Source organism: Corvus brachyrhynchos, unplaced genomic scaffold (genome assembly GCF_000691975.1).
Source record: "Corvus brachyrhynchos isolate BGI_N302 unplaced genomic scaffold, ASM69197v1 scaffold23, whole genome shotgun sequence".
Classification (NCBI taxonomy): Eukaryota; Metazoa; Chordata; class Aves; order Passeriformes; family Corvidae; genus Corvus; species Corvus brachyrhynchos.
In genome coordinates this window covers 8500350-8518271 of record NW_008238983.1, presented here as the reverse complement: position 1 = coordinate 8518271, position 17922 = coordinate 8500350, and the positions used below count along the sequence as shown (strand labels likewise).

The window sequence follows — 17922 nt, the reverse complement described above, 5'->3', positions numbered from 1 at the left end:
TACATGGCTTGCAGAAGAGAATGATGCCTCTAGAAGCCTACTTGATTTGTCCAACCAATATGCTATGTCTAAATACAAAACTTGCTTCCCTCTCAGCCATTCCTATTATAAATACAAGCTATTCTCTGTTAAACCTGCTTGACCATCTTCTTCCTGACATTCATTCTAACCACTTAGGCCTGTTTTTTTCTCTACATAACACTGAAAAAGAGTCTCTGAATAATCTTCTTATGAACTGAGATTTGGAATATTAACCAAATCTCGAGGCATTTTTCTACTTAATTCTAAATTAAGGTAGAGCAATTGCAGTAGTGTATTTAACTAGACGACAGATGCTTTAACCCCATTCAGTAGGAGTCTAGAGGCATAAAACTGCACCGTCTCTTTCATAATTTTGACAACTTACAAGTGGAAGTACATTTGAAATATATTTTATTGTAGAATTGGAGTGTTCAAGATAACAAATTTTTGGAGAGGGAAGCACCAGTTCAAATAAGGCAGATGAAGTTTCCCATAGATTAAATCCTCATGTGCAAACAGGTGAGGATGAGAAGGAGCAAAGGGTGTTTGTGACTTGTAACAGATGTACCTTTAAAGGTAATACTTCTTTGTTGATGGAAAAAAATACAGCCATAGCTTTGGTCCACGAACAAAGGCCAGCAACATTCCCACACACTCTCCTAGCTGTCTCAATGTTGTAGTCCGCCATTTCAAAATAAGGGCTCAAAAGTTCTACCACTTCTTCATTAATTGTGTCCTTCTGAAATTGCTGGGAAAAAAAATTTAAAAGTGCAATATCTATAAGGTATGTAATAAGTGTAAATTATACCTAAATTATTTCTGTCATGCATCTTTGAGACCTTTAAAAAGTTATTCCACTGTTATATATTCTTACACAACAGAAAAAAGTTTGTCTTCATTTATGATCTTTGCTATCTTACTATTACTGTTACACAGCTAATTGTTGATTCAAAATATCACTGATCCTGCTTGAAATTTCATTTTGTTTAAGAGAGTATAAGTGTTTAACAATCTTCAAAAAGAAAAGGAACAGCTTAGTTCTGGTTGATACGCATACATTTTACAAGACAGTCCTTTGAATGGGAAAGCCAGCTATCTTATCCTTAGATTACCTTATCTAATTATTGGAATGTATTTCATTTTTAAAGAATTTATTTTTACCCTCTCTTTTCCCCAAAAAGCATATTTTTCATTTTTCCACCCGAGAAGCTCTCAGTTTTCTCCCTCAAATTTATTTACAAAGTATAATGAAAGTCTATCACTGAAGAACTTGAAATGTAGCTATTCCCTGAAGCATGAATAGGTTTAATTATGCACAAGGAAAATGAAATGCTGAAGTCCTTTAGTAAATTAAAAACTCTTACAAGCAGATGCAATATGAATACTACATAAATAACATCCATGCCACTACCAAGCATACAAAGCTGGTCAAGCCTCCTACTAGACCAGTGACAAATTAAGTAAACTCAAAATGCAGAAATCAGGGATGATAAAACTCACCGGAGCAGGACAACATACCATTTATTCCAACTAGATAAATCATAATATTATTAGTTTAAGTTATGAAAAGGAATTTGCTCACCAGTTAGTTACTCTTTCAATTTCCCTAGACAAATTCTATGAACCAAAAATCCCAAATTTTAAAAAGTTCTGATTGTGTTCATCCTAATAATCATCTATGCTTTTGCAAGCCAGTGCACAAGTTGTGATGTTGAAAATTAATGAAAAGTTAAATACCAGAAAAAAATATGTTTGTTATCAGCTTTAATGAAACAGATAAGTAATGGCTATCCAAACCAAATGCTTAAAGCTTTGAGTCATTTGTCACTGAAAACAATTTCATTGCCTTACTTAGGAAAAATTATAATTTATTTATGACATGACTTTGCAAGAAGGAGTCAAGCTTATTTCATTCTGACATACTTATTCTTAAGCCCTTAACATTTCAAATCAGTTGTGTGATTCCACTTGCACATCTGTTCTCCTCTGAACACCAGAGAAAACGTTGTCCCTTATTTTCTTGCGTTACAAAAAAAAAAAAAAGGTTGCACAAGCACCTGTAGACTCTGCAAGAAGTTCCCTGTTGTCATCAGTTTCAAAGATTCTTGCCATGATGGGACGGTACAGCACCTCTCCTGATCAATTTTCACATGGTTGACTTTACGCTGGAAGAGCAGCAACACACAGTCCATGATACGCATGATGAGGTGAGGAGGTCGACCCAGTGTGCGGACAGTGGCAATATCTGCAGGTTTTATTGTCTAGGAATTTAAAACAAAGGGGAAATCAAATACTGTTATTGTCTATTTAATGAAACATGAAGCATAAGCTCACCAACAGTATTAATGGGAGAAAAAAAATTTATGTTATTTTTACCTCTGAAAAGCATGAAGCTAGAAGGACCCCCCAAGTCAGATTTTCACTACTAACTCCTATCAACTACTAGGAAACCTCAGCACAGCACCTCCACAGCAGCACCTTAAAACTTAAAACTACCATGAACTGTTTTGACAAAAAAAAGAGCAAACCAGAGATATCTCGGAATTTTACTTGTTTTTTTAAATGCGAATATATTGACCAGCAACTGAGTCTAGAAAGGAAATACTTTCTGTTGACATCTGGCAAATGAAGGTAAATTAAGGAAACCAGTGAGCAAGCTTGTTAAGTGTTTGCACCTTCTAATACATCTTACCAGTTTGCATCTTCTAATACATCTACACCACTTACCTTTCTGATGTAGAAGCAGGCCTATGAGAAAAATAAATTATAGTAATGTATGAAAACCTAGGCCCTATTAAGAATGGCAAAGTAAGCCTAGGGTGCCAAGTCTGACACTGTAACTCATAACTCTACATCATGAATCAGAAAGGACTATCAGAAAAGTCTGCTGAAGATATCTCCTTAGAGAAGAATTGATTTGAGCAGCTGCTGCACCACATACAGAGCAAAACCAGCACTGAACAATGGGAGCTGCTGATGGGCAGACCCGCTCCTATAACACACACAACTCTGAGCAGAAGCTTGGCTTATTCAAAGGCAGTTTAATCAGTCCGAGCACATGACAGCCCAAACAGTAAGCAACAGATTACTGTGAGTGTTACGTCACCTTGCTTCTAGCCTAGCACGCGCCTCACTGGGAATTCATGAAGTCAGATTTTAATTATTTGTGTCTGTACTTCAATAAAGGGACTGCAAAGTGCTGCAGACTGTCCAGATCGCCTTCTCTCTGCCAGGCCTTTGTTTCCCTTCAATATTTTGCTGCTATTTGGGTCCAATGTGCACTAAATAATTCACCACAGTTTTTCCACTTATCTGTGTGAAAACTTTAACCAGTGTTTCTTAGTGACTGTTAGGAAAGTCAGCTCAGACTTTTTCCCCTAACATACAAATTGTAGCAAAATTGTTACATTTAATTTTTATTTATTTATTTACTCTGTTATAGTTGTGCATTTAATGAGCTACTTTTATTACAGGGCAAAGTGCAACAAAGTTTTACTGAACCTTGACAATTCTTACTCAAACTTTTAAAAACTAATCTCACTATATGTTTAGAAATGCTTATAAGATGTTTTATACCTATATTTCTCTTAATGCGGCATTTATCATTCCTAAAATATGTAAAAAAACTGAGTGAAATAGCTAATCACTTTTTTTTTTCATCTGGGTAATGACCTTTCTATTTATTAAATATTTTAATAGGCATTTATCTACTATTCAAGCAAAATTCTACTGTAAGAATCCCAGCTAGAATTTGCAAACCTGTAATGAGATTCATTTTTTGAAAGATGCAGACCCATACAGAGAAAATTCTTGCTTAAGGGAGTGAGTGAATGAATGAATGAATTCTGAGAATAAATATACTCATGCTCACAGGCCTGTTTTTATTCTAGTTTGCCTTTCCCCTTTGGAATACACAAAGCAAATTATTATAGAAAATGTGGCAATGCAGTTGGCTCGAACCACTCTGTCTCCTGAGGAGGACTCGGACAACCGTGGGGGTCAGCAACTCGAGTTTAGCACGCAACTTTCGGTCATGGTGAGAACCCATGAGTCCCTTGTTTTGTCTTTTGCATGTTTTCCCGATTGGTTAATATTTTGTCCTTCCTGTTTTATGTATGAAGTTATGTATATTCATTTCTCTTCTTTAATATGCATTAGTTCTAGAAAGTTCCTTGTTCCTCGACGCCCCATTGGATCCTTCCCTGAGTCCCTCCTATATGTTGTTCCCATTGGTTCCCTTCCTGTCAACCCCGCCTACTTGTCTCTATCCCATTGGCTGAGATCCCTTTCCCCACCTATTCTGCACCCAGTATAAGGTCCTTGGACCCTCTCACCGATTTGCCTCTTGGTCTCTGTCATTTCACAGGAATGAACCTGCGTGGAACACACATGGAGAGTCCCCTCTCTTTGCTTCTTTGCCTTCGCCTGCGTGCCTGCTTAACAGCGACAGAAGGATACAGCCCCTTTTGGGTGAGGGGCTCTACCCCTTTTTGTTGTGTGATGGGCACTGAGTGCCACCTTCCAGAGGGGTTTCAGCGTTGACCTCCGGGCTTCTTTGTGTCGGCACACAAGGGGTAAAACCCGCTTCTGCCAGCTCCCAGTGGCTGAAAACCCCTCCAAGAAAATTCAAGAATTTCAAGATTGAGCCAAACTACTTTTTCCCATTGTGAAGTCTTACAATAATGCTAGCATTGCTTTTTCTTGAAATCAGTGTTTCATTTATTATCACCCTACATTTCAAGAAGAGCAGTATTGTTTTGGTTCAGCCATTTTAGTCAAAAGCAGAAAGTAAGCTTTAATAAGAGACAGGTCCAGACACACAGCACTGGTGCTCTCTTTATACTGGAGATGCTGACCAGTTAACATTGCTTATTTTTTCACTTGTCAGAATGCTTGCCGACTACTGGGTTAGTTGTTGTTGCTAGTTCTTTAACCTTTTTCCTGTGGCTATATATCAGAGTATATCAGGGTATTATAATACAGATCTTCTCCCTTATTCCACTCTCCCCAGCTGTCAGGTCATCAACCTTCATTTAGAATTTTTCACACTGTGCTTTAAGAATCATGGCAGTCGGAGACCGTTAGATGTCTCTCACTCGAAGTGAAGTCTTACATTCAGAAGATCCATGAAAATTTTGCTATGCTAGATTTAAAAGAAAATCATGGCATTCCTTCAAATCAGTCTTTAACCATCACAACTGCTGGCAGCCTCTCAAATGGAAAGGCTAACTTTCCAGTAAATCTACATAAAAACTCTTTGAGGTTTGTCTACCCTTCAGGTGTTTTCTTCATAATTTATTGTTTCTTGGGATGTGAGCTCCCTGCTAGCATTTAACAAGTCTATTGCAGATTCCTCTACTACTGCTCACAGCAAAATGTCTTGAGGTACATCCTCCTATGAAGTCAACTGAACAGACATAAAGATAAATATTACGCAAGATCAACTAATATTGATTTTTTTAATCTTAAATATATGGGCAAAGGGTTCTATTCTATTCTATTAAAAAAGCTTTACAAGAAAAGTATGGTGAAGGAAATGAAGTCTTGGTAATGCCACAACTCCTAAGAAAAAAAATTTTTTTAAGAAGACACAAAATAGTGGACCAGAAAACTCATTGAAAATGCAATTTCTTTGTGAAAACATAAAATAGGAGGTTTGGATTTGGATGGAATTACAACTGATTTTACATGGGAAGCACTTCACTCATTGCAAAAAACGTGTTTAGTAACAGTATCAGTATTCAGTTACTGGTCTGTCAACAACCTGCAGCACATGATATATCAATTACAGTTTCAAAGAAAGTTAAAACTTGCCCTTTTCTGAAAGCTGACTATTTGAGGTTTGGTACTCACGTGAAAAAAGAAGAACAAAACAGAACCTAAAAAGCCTCAAAATATGTACATTTATTTTCTGCCAAGTGAAGAGGTATGCAGTGCACCTGCAATTTTGTATTTCTTAGTGCTAATGTTATATATGGTCCAAATACTAACCTGTAAGGCTGTTTCTGCCTCTTCCAAAGCAGGCTTGGCAGCTTCCAACTTCTCTTCAGCAATGGCTTTGTCTGCCGTGATACTGTCTACAATAGCTTGGGCTTTGTCTTTCACTTTCTGAACATCACCCTTCACATTCTCAGCAGCCTGTGCTTTTACAGTAACTTCTTTCAATACCTAGAATGGGAGAAAACCCACATGCCATAGTTAAAAGAATTTTTTTGTAAAATCATATGTTTCCAATTCCAGAAAACTCAAATAAGATCATTTTCTCCAAGATCCTTTCTTTCCAACACTTCATTTTAATTGATCAATCTTTTCAAAATAGAAGGAATAAAAGGAAAAAAAAATATCAAACAGCAGTAAACTTTGAAGGCTGTACATACCATGTCAGCTTTTTCATTGGCAATTTGAAGTTCCTTTTCTTTTACCTCCAGTTCTCTGCTTAGAGCAGCCACTGACTCAGAGGCCTCTTTCAATTTTTCCAGACCAGTATTTATTCTGAAGTTAAAAAGCAAAATAAAAAGCATCTCATTCACTTTGTAATTTACACTCTACTTTCCATCTGTAGAATGAATCACATCAATCAGAATGAACAATTGCAGATGATGTTTTACACCAAAAATAAAACTTGGACAAGAACTTTCACCCAAGTCTGAATCAATAAAGTGGACAATAAAATACGTGAACAAAGTTTGTGGCTTGAAATTTTACCCACTTCTAATCTAACAGTATGTCTGTATCTTTGCATAAAAATCCTATATGTTGGCTCCATATTTGTCACTGTCCCTCTTGAGCCAATACTCAAAGAACTGAGTTCTATACAGCAGAAAGCATTTTTGGATTACTAAAATTCTGAGAATTATAACCAATCAATATTTCTTACTTGAAGTGGACACTGAAAAGAAATCAAGACCAAGCAAAAGAGGGTAACAGAAAACAAATATTGAGGTAAGAATTCTCTGATTTAGCACTAAAATGCCCCTTCAACAGTGCTTTTTTTCTTTCAAAAAGTCTTCACTTGGGACTTTTCATACAAGTTTAAGTGGCGTCTCCAAGGCTGCTGTTGCAAAGGCTACAGAGTACTTGGACGGCTGAACAAATGTAGGAGAACAGACGAAGTGAAACACCCGCCAGAGCAATTCAGACAATTCAACTAAGATACTAGGGTGAAGTAAAACGATTTGGAATGCATGAACTAACCTGCTAAATCTGAAGGTAGATAACAGGACCAGACCTTTCTGTTTTACAAGCCTTCACCCATAATGTAACTACAGATTTCAAACTCAATTTGACTTTGAAGACAAAGAATGTTTCAAAGCGAAATAAACTAGTTTAAGTCTTTCTTAAATGTTTCCAGCTCTTTTTGACAGTTTTTCAAAACTGAGAAGGCAGTTTTTCTTAAGGGTATTACCAAATGATACACCAACTGCTAATTCTCCATTATATTTGAGTGTTCCTGACATGAAGATATATCTGCAAATAGATCTCATTAATTTAATAAAGCATCTGAAAATAGGAAAAAGTATATCAAAACCATTTTAATAATCTACAAGTAAAAAGCTCAGCATTCTAGGTGAGGCTCTGTGTTCACAAAACCACCAAGCGTATTTCTTACATGTTCCTAACAGGAGGATACAAGTGTTCATCAAGAAAACAAAAGTTGCTGCCTGGCAAACTAAATGCTACTATGAATATATTATGAAATTACATGTAGGTGGTTTCTTTCACTCTTTAAAAACACACAGGTATCATTTATATTCACCTTGTATTTCCCTCTAGCTCTATTTTTCATGCATGACTACTCTTTTTTCCCCTCCAAATATATATAGTCTTTAGCTTATATGACAAGAGCAACTACAGTATTTGAATAAGTCACACCTTTACACAATTCCAGGAATTAAAAATAACTTTTTTTGCTGTGCAAGGAGACAATCCATGCACTGAAATGAAGCATATCAGAATATACCTAACCTGTGGAAGAAAACTACAGAAAAACAGAAGTTACCTGAGTAGTTTACCTGTTTGATAATGTTTGTACTTCAGCATGCTTTTCTTTGTATGTGGTTTTATATCCCTGAATAAAGGTCAGGTAGGATTTGGGAGTCACATGTGTAGAACGTCTGTATCTTTGAAAGTAATCAGAACACTTTTCTGCCACTCCATCCTGGAATGAGCCCATACACTGCACAATTTCCCTCTTTGTATCAGCAGTGCAGTCCATATCAAATGAGGACAGGAAGTGTTCAGATACTTAGGAAAGAAAGAAAGCCTAAACGTAAGTAAATACTTAAGAAAATATCTTAGCTTATAACCAAGTCACTATAAAACAGGCCAGCATGTATTTGTTATCTTGGCTTTCACCCAGCTTCTGAAACCCCAGACTTCTTTACTCTTCACCATCAGGTTCTGAGCATTATTCTCAGTATTATTATTCTCAGTAAAAAATACAGGCAAGGATCCAGCATTCTTTCATCTTCAAAGTGTGTAACTGCTTTTTCACTCTGAACCTGCTACCTACGAGGGACTGGGTAATCACTGCATTCCTCTGTATGCCCTATCACACACACAGTAACAAATAATCTCTTTCTTTAGTAGCATCTTTGCCTTCTTTACTAATGCTTTAAGACATCTTCACAGGGTATTTTTCTTTAAACTGTGTTCAAAACCTTTCCTCTGTTAGAAATATTTCAACAGCTTAATACAGGCAAGCTTTAAAGAAGAAAATAGCTACATCAAATTTTAGAATCAAGTAAGTTTCTTCTGGCAAAATTCAACACAATTAAAACAGCTACATGATCACTGATCAGAAAATTATATCTCTTCAAAAATAAAACCTACATGTACCTGCCACCAGAGCATCCTTAGGCCACCGGCTGAACCAATCTATAGTGCATCCAGAAATGAGAGCAGGGAACTTCAGGGCCCTATTTCGGAATTTTGCACCTACTGGTGAAAAGCAAAGAACTATGTGAAGGTTCTGCCGGACTCTGGTCATGAAGTAGTCATACAGAGCCTCACTGGTTGGAGGTCTTCGTGGATGTTCCTTTTTGAAGGAGGGAATGAGGTCACTAATGATCTCATCTACTTCATCACGGGCAAATAAGTTTGACACCTTTGGGAAAAAGGAAGATTTTTCATGCTTTTTGAGGTGATCCAAAATAGAGTATATAGCACAGGGTTCTCTTAATACACAGCATTGCAGGAAGGAACATACATCTTGGACACTGCAGTTATTAGGACCCACCAACTCCTTTAAACAAGAACTTTTACTAAAGTGATTCTATTAAACAGACTGAAATCTAACTTGCTCTAAAAATTTAAACCCCACTCTCCAATGGCTTTGATTCCTTCTCTTTATATTCCAATAACTAGTAGCAATTACTCTGAAACATAACCCTGAAATAATAAATAAGTAAATAAAAGGAATAAAATCCATCCCATCCATTCTGGACATAAATTTACCGTTCAAAAACTAACCATACACTAATAGTTAATTTAGCAGAGAGCTTTTTAAAACATCTGTGATATTTCCCAAGTCTCAATTTTATTTTTTTAAAGCTATTCTCATGTCCCTTGAGATAGTTTGTCTCACTCTAACCTAGGATTTTGTAGATTTTGTAGACTGCCTCCATTTTTAATAATACTCTAATGATAAGGAGCACTTGAATTTTAGTTCTTGAAAGCGTACTCCTTGACTTACAATAGAATATTCAAATAATTTCTGTTATTTTACTTCAGAATTATAAATTTTATGAAGCGTCGATCATGAGGGGGCATCTTACCTCTCCTGATGACAAAACATTGTTCACGTATTCCAAGAAAGACTCATCTTTGATCTCATTGTCTGTAAAAAGAAAACAGGTGCCTTTGCCTTGCAGTCCTGCTGTTCTGTATAAGAGTTTCAGATCTTCCATCAAGTTTAAACTGTTGTATGATCTTAAAAAAAAAAAAAAAAGGGTTAGTTGAACAAATATTCATTCTGTTTTTAAAAATGTCTTTTTCCCAAAAGAGTAAAAAACCCAAGCAAATTTAAGTTAGTAACAATGTCTTGGAACTTAAGGCAAAAGGTGCTTATTCCAGATAGATCCTGGGATGAGACCCTCACCAAGGGACATTCCCACATGTGAATCTACAATTTCTTCTGCAGCCAACACACATCCAAAAGATTTAAAATAATTTTACTTTTCTAAAATTATATCTTATTTGAGTGCCAAAACTGACCTGTCCTACAGACAGTTTGGGAGGCATTCATTCTAAGGCATTCAGAGAAGGATTTATAATTTTTTTTTTTTATCTTTTGTGAGTCGTTTCAAAAGAAACCACGTTGGGCTGAACAATATGAAATAAGGCAAAATATCCTTGGAAAAGATTGTCAAAATACTTGACATACACATAAGACCTACCAAATTAATGGGCAAGGATAAGGATTCAACCTCCTCATATGACAGCATTTCAAATATTACAAGATAAACTCATGAAGGCATTTTGGCTATATAACCACCTAAAAGTATTTTCAGTACAATTTAGTGCACTGTGTAAAGACTCAAAGATAACTTGACACTACCAGTATTCCTTCTCATTCTGTGAAACACACAAAATAATTTACTACTCCAAAGATGGTAAAAATTCACAATTACTGTAGAAAATCAAGCAAATCTAGTAAGTCTCAAAGGATTTTCATGTCTTTCCACTCTATATGATGATGATCAGACTATGTTAAGCGGAGAATGTAAGCCTGTTTTATTTATAGGAAGAGTTAAAACACAAGTTAATTATTTAGTTAAATTTCAGCTTATGCTCACCTTGTCAACATTATCTGGAATGTGTCATAGCCAGCTATGAAGGATGCCAGTCTTGTCAAGCTCTGCTTTCCTGAGCCACCAACTCCAACTAAGAGAGCATTTCCACGAGGAGTGCGAATCACACGAGAAATCTGTGTAATATACCAGTCATTTATTGCTACAATGTGTAAAAGTTACACATCCAAAAATTCTATGCTACTGCAATAATAAAGTTATATTAGAAATGAAGAACAAATGAAAATTTCAAGGTTTAATTAAGGCATTCTATATTACTATTAATATATTCTGTGGACATTTGTACTTTGCAGTATTTTCTGTTAACCTGTCAAATAGTATAGCAACCATTTGATTCCATCACTGTGTATGTTCAGTTATCAGTAAAATTACACCTCTCGCTTCCACAAAGTACAAGTGAATCTCAGCTGTGATTTATTAGTGATGTGCTATCACAGCATGACAGATTATCAAAATTGGGAAGGAAATAATAATTTCCCCAATGCCATGACCTCTGGATAACTTTAGTAAGACACATGTCACCAGGTCCTTTCACTGGGACCAGAGAGACGGGATGTCCCGGACATGTAAAATTCAGGACAAAGACTCTTCAGTATTCTCTGCAGCAGGTAATAATACTGCCTTTGTAATGAAACTTGTTAAGCTTCTCATTTACTTGACTGTAAAAATGCACAGTATCAGTATGAATATTTGATCACAGTGAAACATCTCCCAATTAGATCTATGTTTCTTTCCCACTTCATTATTTATCTTTTAAATCAAAAGGCAGCAGCTTACTACTGCTCCACATTTCCCTTCAATTCAGGACCGTGCAACAAATAGACCCTTTAGAATTCAGAGAAAAAAAAATTTCAGCATTAACTGTGACCTTCATACTTGTTCCACTGCCCACAGCCAAAAAACAATGCCATGAAACATTGGATGCAGGTAGAAGACATTACCTGATGCTGAGAAAACATGTCTTTAAGTACAGGAGACAAACTTGCTCCACAGCCTATCAGTTGCGAGTGGACAGACCCTCACAGTACTCAGAAGAGCCGACATTAATACCCAGAGCAGCACAGAGCCAATTCCCTCTCAAAGACATGATAATACCAGCCAGGTGGCTAGCAGCTGGTCTCCTCTGTATGAGCAATGATGCACGGTATTGGCTTCTGTTCTCTTTATTATCTTGAACATTTCTTTGATGACCCTGGAATTCCATCATGTCAAGAAGCAATCTGGAATACCTATTTATTTGCCTTTCCTCTAAATTACTTCTTTCCAAGCTATTAAAATAGTCATGCTAATTTCCTCTAACTTTAAACCTCTTTATTTTACACATTGAGTGCAATGTACTTTTTATTTTCCATAGGCTAATGTTTCATGAGAAAGATAAAATCTAGTATTTAACCAGAGAAAAAAATTTAATTTGCATGCCCTCCCTGGAATATCACTGATCACTTCAATAATGGCTATTAGATCTTTTCCAGGCAGAGGCACACAAGCCATTAATTGGAAACTTCGTTCTCTGTTTAACATATCCCTCAGCTTTAACTCATTCAAGTCATATTATGTCAGCTCAGATTAGGCATTACCTCGACTGTGCCTATCTCACTTTCTCTTACAAGCTGTCTCAGGTCTACAGAGTTGTTGGTGTTTTCAGGAGTTTAGAATCCTAGAAGCGCTACATACTCATTTCATCCAAGCAAAGACTAATAAAATATTTTAGGTATTTACCATCTAGATACCCAAAGAAGATATTCCTGATGACAAGTGGCTGTTCAGTGAAAAAAAATTTTCTTTTACTAGATCCTGAATTTCTATAGTATTTTTATTAGGAATAAATGAGAAACTTGTTATTAAGTATGATGACGATTTACAATTGTCCTAAAGAAATCCACAGCAGACCATCATCCATTTTGCAGAGAGAACCTTAGAAAGGGACTAATTTTGTGAAATTACAAGAATTCCCCCCAAAATTTTGAAAACTGCAGATGCAATGTGTTCGTCAACTACAATTAAATTTAAATGGTTTTGATATTTAATATATTATTTTGGGGGATAGTGCAATTCTATATTTAGTTCTTAATAACTTACTTTAAGAAAGACTGAAAACCTCAGAATTCAACTGAGACAACAGGGGTTCTAGTGTAAAAAAAAAGGCTCTCCTTTGTATGAGGCCTATTCTGTGTGAACAATCATATCAAGCTGTGCTGTGCTAAAAGTTATGGTCAGTTCCAATCCATATTCAAAAGAACTTTAAAAGTAGTGAGCATAGTGTGGATCTACAAAAGAATTTTGGACTACATTAATTCCTGCTCTGCTGCCCATACTCCTTCAGAAGCAACCAATTATGTCTTAACCGGAATTTCATTTGACTCATTACAAAGACAGGAAGAGCTCCCAGAAGAATTAAGAAGAAGGAAGGTTGAAATACAGTTAGAATAGCTAGCACCATGATCCCACCGAAAATAAAAGGTAGGTATAAAAGAATAGTTCCATCTGGTGCATTTTCTGAAAATTTTTTAATAGGTTTTAATACCTAGTCACAGAGTGACAGATCAAATATTTGCTAGCAATAAATTAGTTGCCTTCAGTTTTAGAATTAATTTACCTTGATTCATGCATACCTCTCCTCAAAAGAGGTGAGGGCAAGTGAACAGCAACAAATGGCAATCCAACAAGACTGTACCTTGACTAAATGAACCATAGCATCCTCAAAGAAAACCATGTCCATTCCAGTACCACGAACATTCTCATTGTATGTTTGTAAAAACTTATCTAAACGATTCCGTAGCTGATGAAATGAGGAGATTGGTTCATAGATTTTGGGAATATCTAAATTAACTTCCTCAGGTTTTTCATCTAGAACAAAAAGCAAGTAAGAAAACCTTAGCAGTTTGAGTAATTGACAAAGGTTCAATGAGGGGATAAGTGAAGATAACTAGAAGTTTCATCACCCAGAAACAGGTTTATTATACATAATATTATATATTAGATGTACATATGAGAGTGCTGAGTACACCCTACCTGCAAGAAATGGTAATTTCAGCAACTTAAGTTTTAAAACAAAATGAAAAAAAACCTAAATAGCCGCCTTTCTCTATATCTGAAACTTGAATGATGAAAAGTGATACTTATTTAGGTCCCAGAAAAAAAATAGCACCAGAGAATGAAGGTAAATAAATACTGCAGTTAAAAATTGCAAATAATCTTTTCTGTAACACAGTCTAAATTGATTAAATAATTGCACTAGAAAAAAAAATACTCTTGAAATGAATAACTGCCACAACAAGAAAATATATACACTGTGAATTAGCATACATTTGTTTCATTAGGTGATCTGAAAGCCACAAGTCAACCACCAAAAAAGGAGGTAACAGTGCTGCTGCCTCATCTTTCCATTCATAAGCTTAACCATGCTTAAAGGTGGCATGCCTTCATTCATAAAAATTCTTACAACAAACAAAATCACGGAAAGGTTGACATCAGCAGGGATCTCTGAAGGTCATCTGATCCAACCCTCTGCTCAAGATGGGCCCCTAGAGCTGGCTCCCCAAGACCATGCTCAGGTGGCTTATGAATGTCTCTAAAGGCACAGACTCCACAACATCTCTGGACAATTGTACGAGCACTGTCACAGTGAAAAAAAGCATTTCCTGATGTTCTTCATTAGATTTTATCCAGTATATCAAGTCTTTCTCATTTTGGGGAGCCCAGACCTGGGCACAGCACTCCAGGTGTGTCCTTACCACTGCTGAAAAAAGGGAAAGGACCACCTATCTTGACCTGCTGGCTACATTTCTTCTAATGTAGCCCAGGATGTCACTCATTTTTTTTTCCTGCAAGGGCACACTGCTGGTTCATGCTCAGGTTGGTGTCAACCAGAACCTTGAGGTCCATTTCTGCAAAGTTGACTTGCAGATGGGTGACCACCAGTATATACTGGTGCATGGTACTTTTCCTCCCCAGGTCCAGTACTTTTCACTTCCTTTTGTTGAACCTTTTGTTCCTGTTAAGGTCCATCTGGGTGGCAGCACAACCTCTGCCACATCAACCACTCCTCCTAGATTTGTGTCATCTGTGAACTGTCTTGAGGGTGCACTCTGCCCCATCACCCAGACCAGTAAAGACAATGTTGAGGATGACTGGACCCTGTATTGACTCCTGGGATACACCACTAGTTAATGGTCTCCAATTAGACTTTGAGCCACTAATCCCCGCTGTCTGGGCTTGACCATTCAGCCAATTTCAATCCGTCTCACTTCTCATCCAGCCCATATTTCATCAATAAACAACTGACAAATTTCATTGGAACAGTGCCAGCAGGCAGACATAATAGGGTTTTTGGTTGGTGGTTTGGATTTCCTCAAAAATAATACTAGTACAATACCAGTACAATTTTGCTCTTATTTACATACATTTAGCTCATTTAGTTACAGGATTTCATGATCTATATATGCTACAGGATGTATTTTTCCAGTTATCCTAGATCAATCAGTTTTGCTAAACCTCTTCTAACTTACTGAAGAAATATATAATTCAGAACATTATCTCTAATTGGTAGAATTAAAATCAATTAAATAAGTTATTCCAGTAAAATAAGTATTCCCTAATGCTTAGTAAAGTACTAGAAGCCAGTGTGAAGGGAAGGGACAGAAAGGTGGGGGAAAAACCCCAACCACAGTGTACTGTATTTAGAATAGTGTCTAACATTTTTCTTGTTTCAAATTTTTTCTGCATTTCCTTTCTGTTGCACCATTCCAAAACTCAAGCAGTTTCCAAGGAAAAAACAACAACAGAAAAACATAACAAAACTAAAACACAAAAATACCTCTGTAAAAGCATAGCTTAAGAAAATCACATTTTACCACAGAATCTAATCTCTCAAAATACAGGGATTATTAATTCTCTTTCAGCTGTCCTTTATATAGCATTTCCTGTATGCCTGAAGTCACCTTAATTTCAGAATTTTTAGCTCTGTATTGCTTCTTCGTATGAACACTCCTCTAGATTAAGACCTAATTAAATCAATTGACTTCTTATCTTAACATGTAAAAGCACTAGTTAAACAAAATGAATTTTCCAGGTGGAAATAAATTTCTTGCAATCTGAATAAGACATTTAAACAACTTAGAAGTTGATAAGGAGTTAATAAGAAATACTTCAAGGAGTTAAACTGCAGTGATATTTTTACAGTTTCGAACCATTGAAAAGAATTATATCATCTTAATTCTGTTCCTACAGTTTTATTATTAAAGTCCAAGGATAGTATAATTAAGTACAAAACCTAAGAAAGGGCAGACTTTTCCATTATTTAGAGAGACAGCTAACAAAATGTATTATTTTAAACTCTTGTTTAGTCTCAAGATTCACAATCACAAGTACTGAATAGCAATGTCAAAACCAGCTGATTAAAAACACCTTTGAATAGGTTGAGGGTCTTGAGATCACTAGCATCACTAACAATTCCTTTGAAGCTAAGATCTAAAAGTTGATGTTTGAGCTATTTCATCTCAAGTCATCATTTGTTTCTCTCAGGGACAAACATATTGTGATTTTGCAACCCAGAGACAAAAAGAGTACATCATACTAGTAAACATATTACTAATCTGAGCATAGGACTCTTTGAAATAGATGTCATGTTTTATATATTTAAAAGCTCAGAAATCCACATCCTGCTGTTAAAATTCCACCATAATGGGAAACACTAAATGCCTTTATATGGACAAATAAAACAAAATTTACCAGTTCTTGCAGGTGCATCCCTTAAGAAGTCAACAAAGAATGCATCTGTTTCATGATTCAGCAAAACTTTTGTATCTTCAAATTCCTCCTCAATGAGTTTTGCCACAGCTGTGTGAAACCAATTAACATCTTCTGAGGTTGTGAAACGATCAGCAATAACACATTTACATTCATGCTTCCACAGCTTTATCAGCACCTACATACAAAAAAAAAAGTGCTTTTCACAGAATCACAGGAGAATGGGTCAGGTTGGAAGGGACCATAGTCACAAGGTTGTCTGGTCCAACCTCCCTGCTTGAGCAGAATCATCCTAGAGCACATTGCACAGAATTGCACCCAGATGGTTCTTGAATATCTCCAGTGAGGGAGACCCCACAACTTCTCTGGACAATCTGTTCCAGTGCTCCATCACCAGCCCAGTAAAGAAGTTCTTCCTCATGTTCAGGTGGAACTTCCTGTGAATCAGTTCCTGCCTCTTGTCCCATTGCTTGCCACCACCAAGCAGACCCTGGCTCTCTCCTTCTGACATTCTCCCTTCAGATACTTACAGACATTGGTGAGGTCTCCTCTCAGTCTTCTCATCTTGAGACTGAACAGGCCCAGCTCCCTCAGCCTCCGCTCTTAAAAGAGGTGCTTCAGTCCCTTAGCCACCTTTGTAGCTTTCTGACAGACAGGCTCCAGGAGCTGTGTGTCTTTCTTGTACTGAGAAACTCATTTGGCTTGCGAAGAAACTATACCAACTTAAAAGCTTTGCCTTTATTTCTTTATTTTGAAATCCCATTAACATTAGAAAAAAAATAATATTAGGGAGTTCTTCAGAAAAGATACCTTGAGCTTCTTATTCTGCCCAATAGCAATTTAAGATTATATTCAATTAACTATGGAAGAAGCCTCAGATTAATCTAGCATTCCAAGCTGAAGTGTACAAAGATTTCATTTCCCCAACCCTAAAACCATATCCGTACGAGTTAACACGTTTATGCATTGATAAACCAGTTTTCTAACTGGTCATTAAGTAGAAAATGGTGGAAATATAAGCATCATGGCACAAATAATGTCATGTCAAACACAGATGTCACTCCCAATTCTACTGCCAAAGTAGTTAGAATAACAATAAGGAAAAATGTTCAAGTGTTTATATTATTCCTTCTCCAAATTCAATATACCTTTAAAGTCCCTTTAAAGTTTGGTCATAGGATGAAAAAGGAAAACCTGTCAGGCTGTTAATACTAACAGCACTGGTTTTAATCTTATACTATTGCTATACAGTAATAGAAAAAAATTCCATGTACTCCTTGAGAATCTTCTGTTTCAGCCTACAGCACTTTGTACACATACTATGTCAAGTCTCAGAACTAAT

The 17922-nt window shown here is 36.4% G+C and overlaps 1 protein-coding gene across 1 annotated transcript in view; it reads right to left on the bottom strand.

Moving 5' to 3' along the window:
* Nucleotides 1-17922, bottom strand: part of DNAH5 (dynein axonemal heavy chain 5) — a 113895-nt gene that overhangs the window by 25812 nt on the left and 70161 nt on the right. The window contains 10 exon segments of the mRNA XM_017738783.1: nt 590-769; nt 2079-2282; nt 6013-6189; nt 6399-6513; nt 8034-8265; nt 8860-9127; nt 9798-9951; nt 10818-10948; nt 13507-13679; nt 16563-16758. Of these exon segments, the coding sequence (XP_017594272.1) occupies nt 590-769; nt 2079-2282; nt 6013-6189; nt 6399-6513; nt 8034-8265; nt 8860-9127; nt 9798-9951; nt 10818-10948; nt 13507-13679; nt 16563-16758 (1830 nt within the window).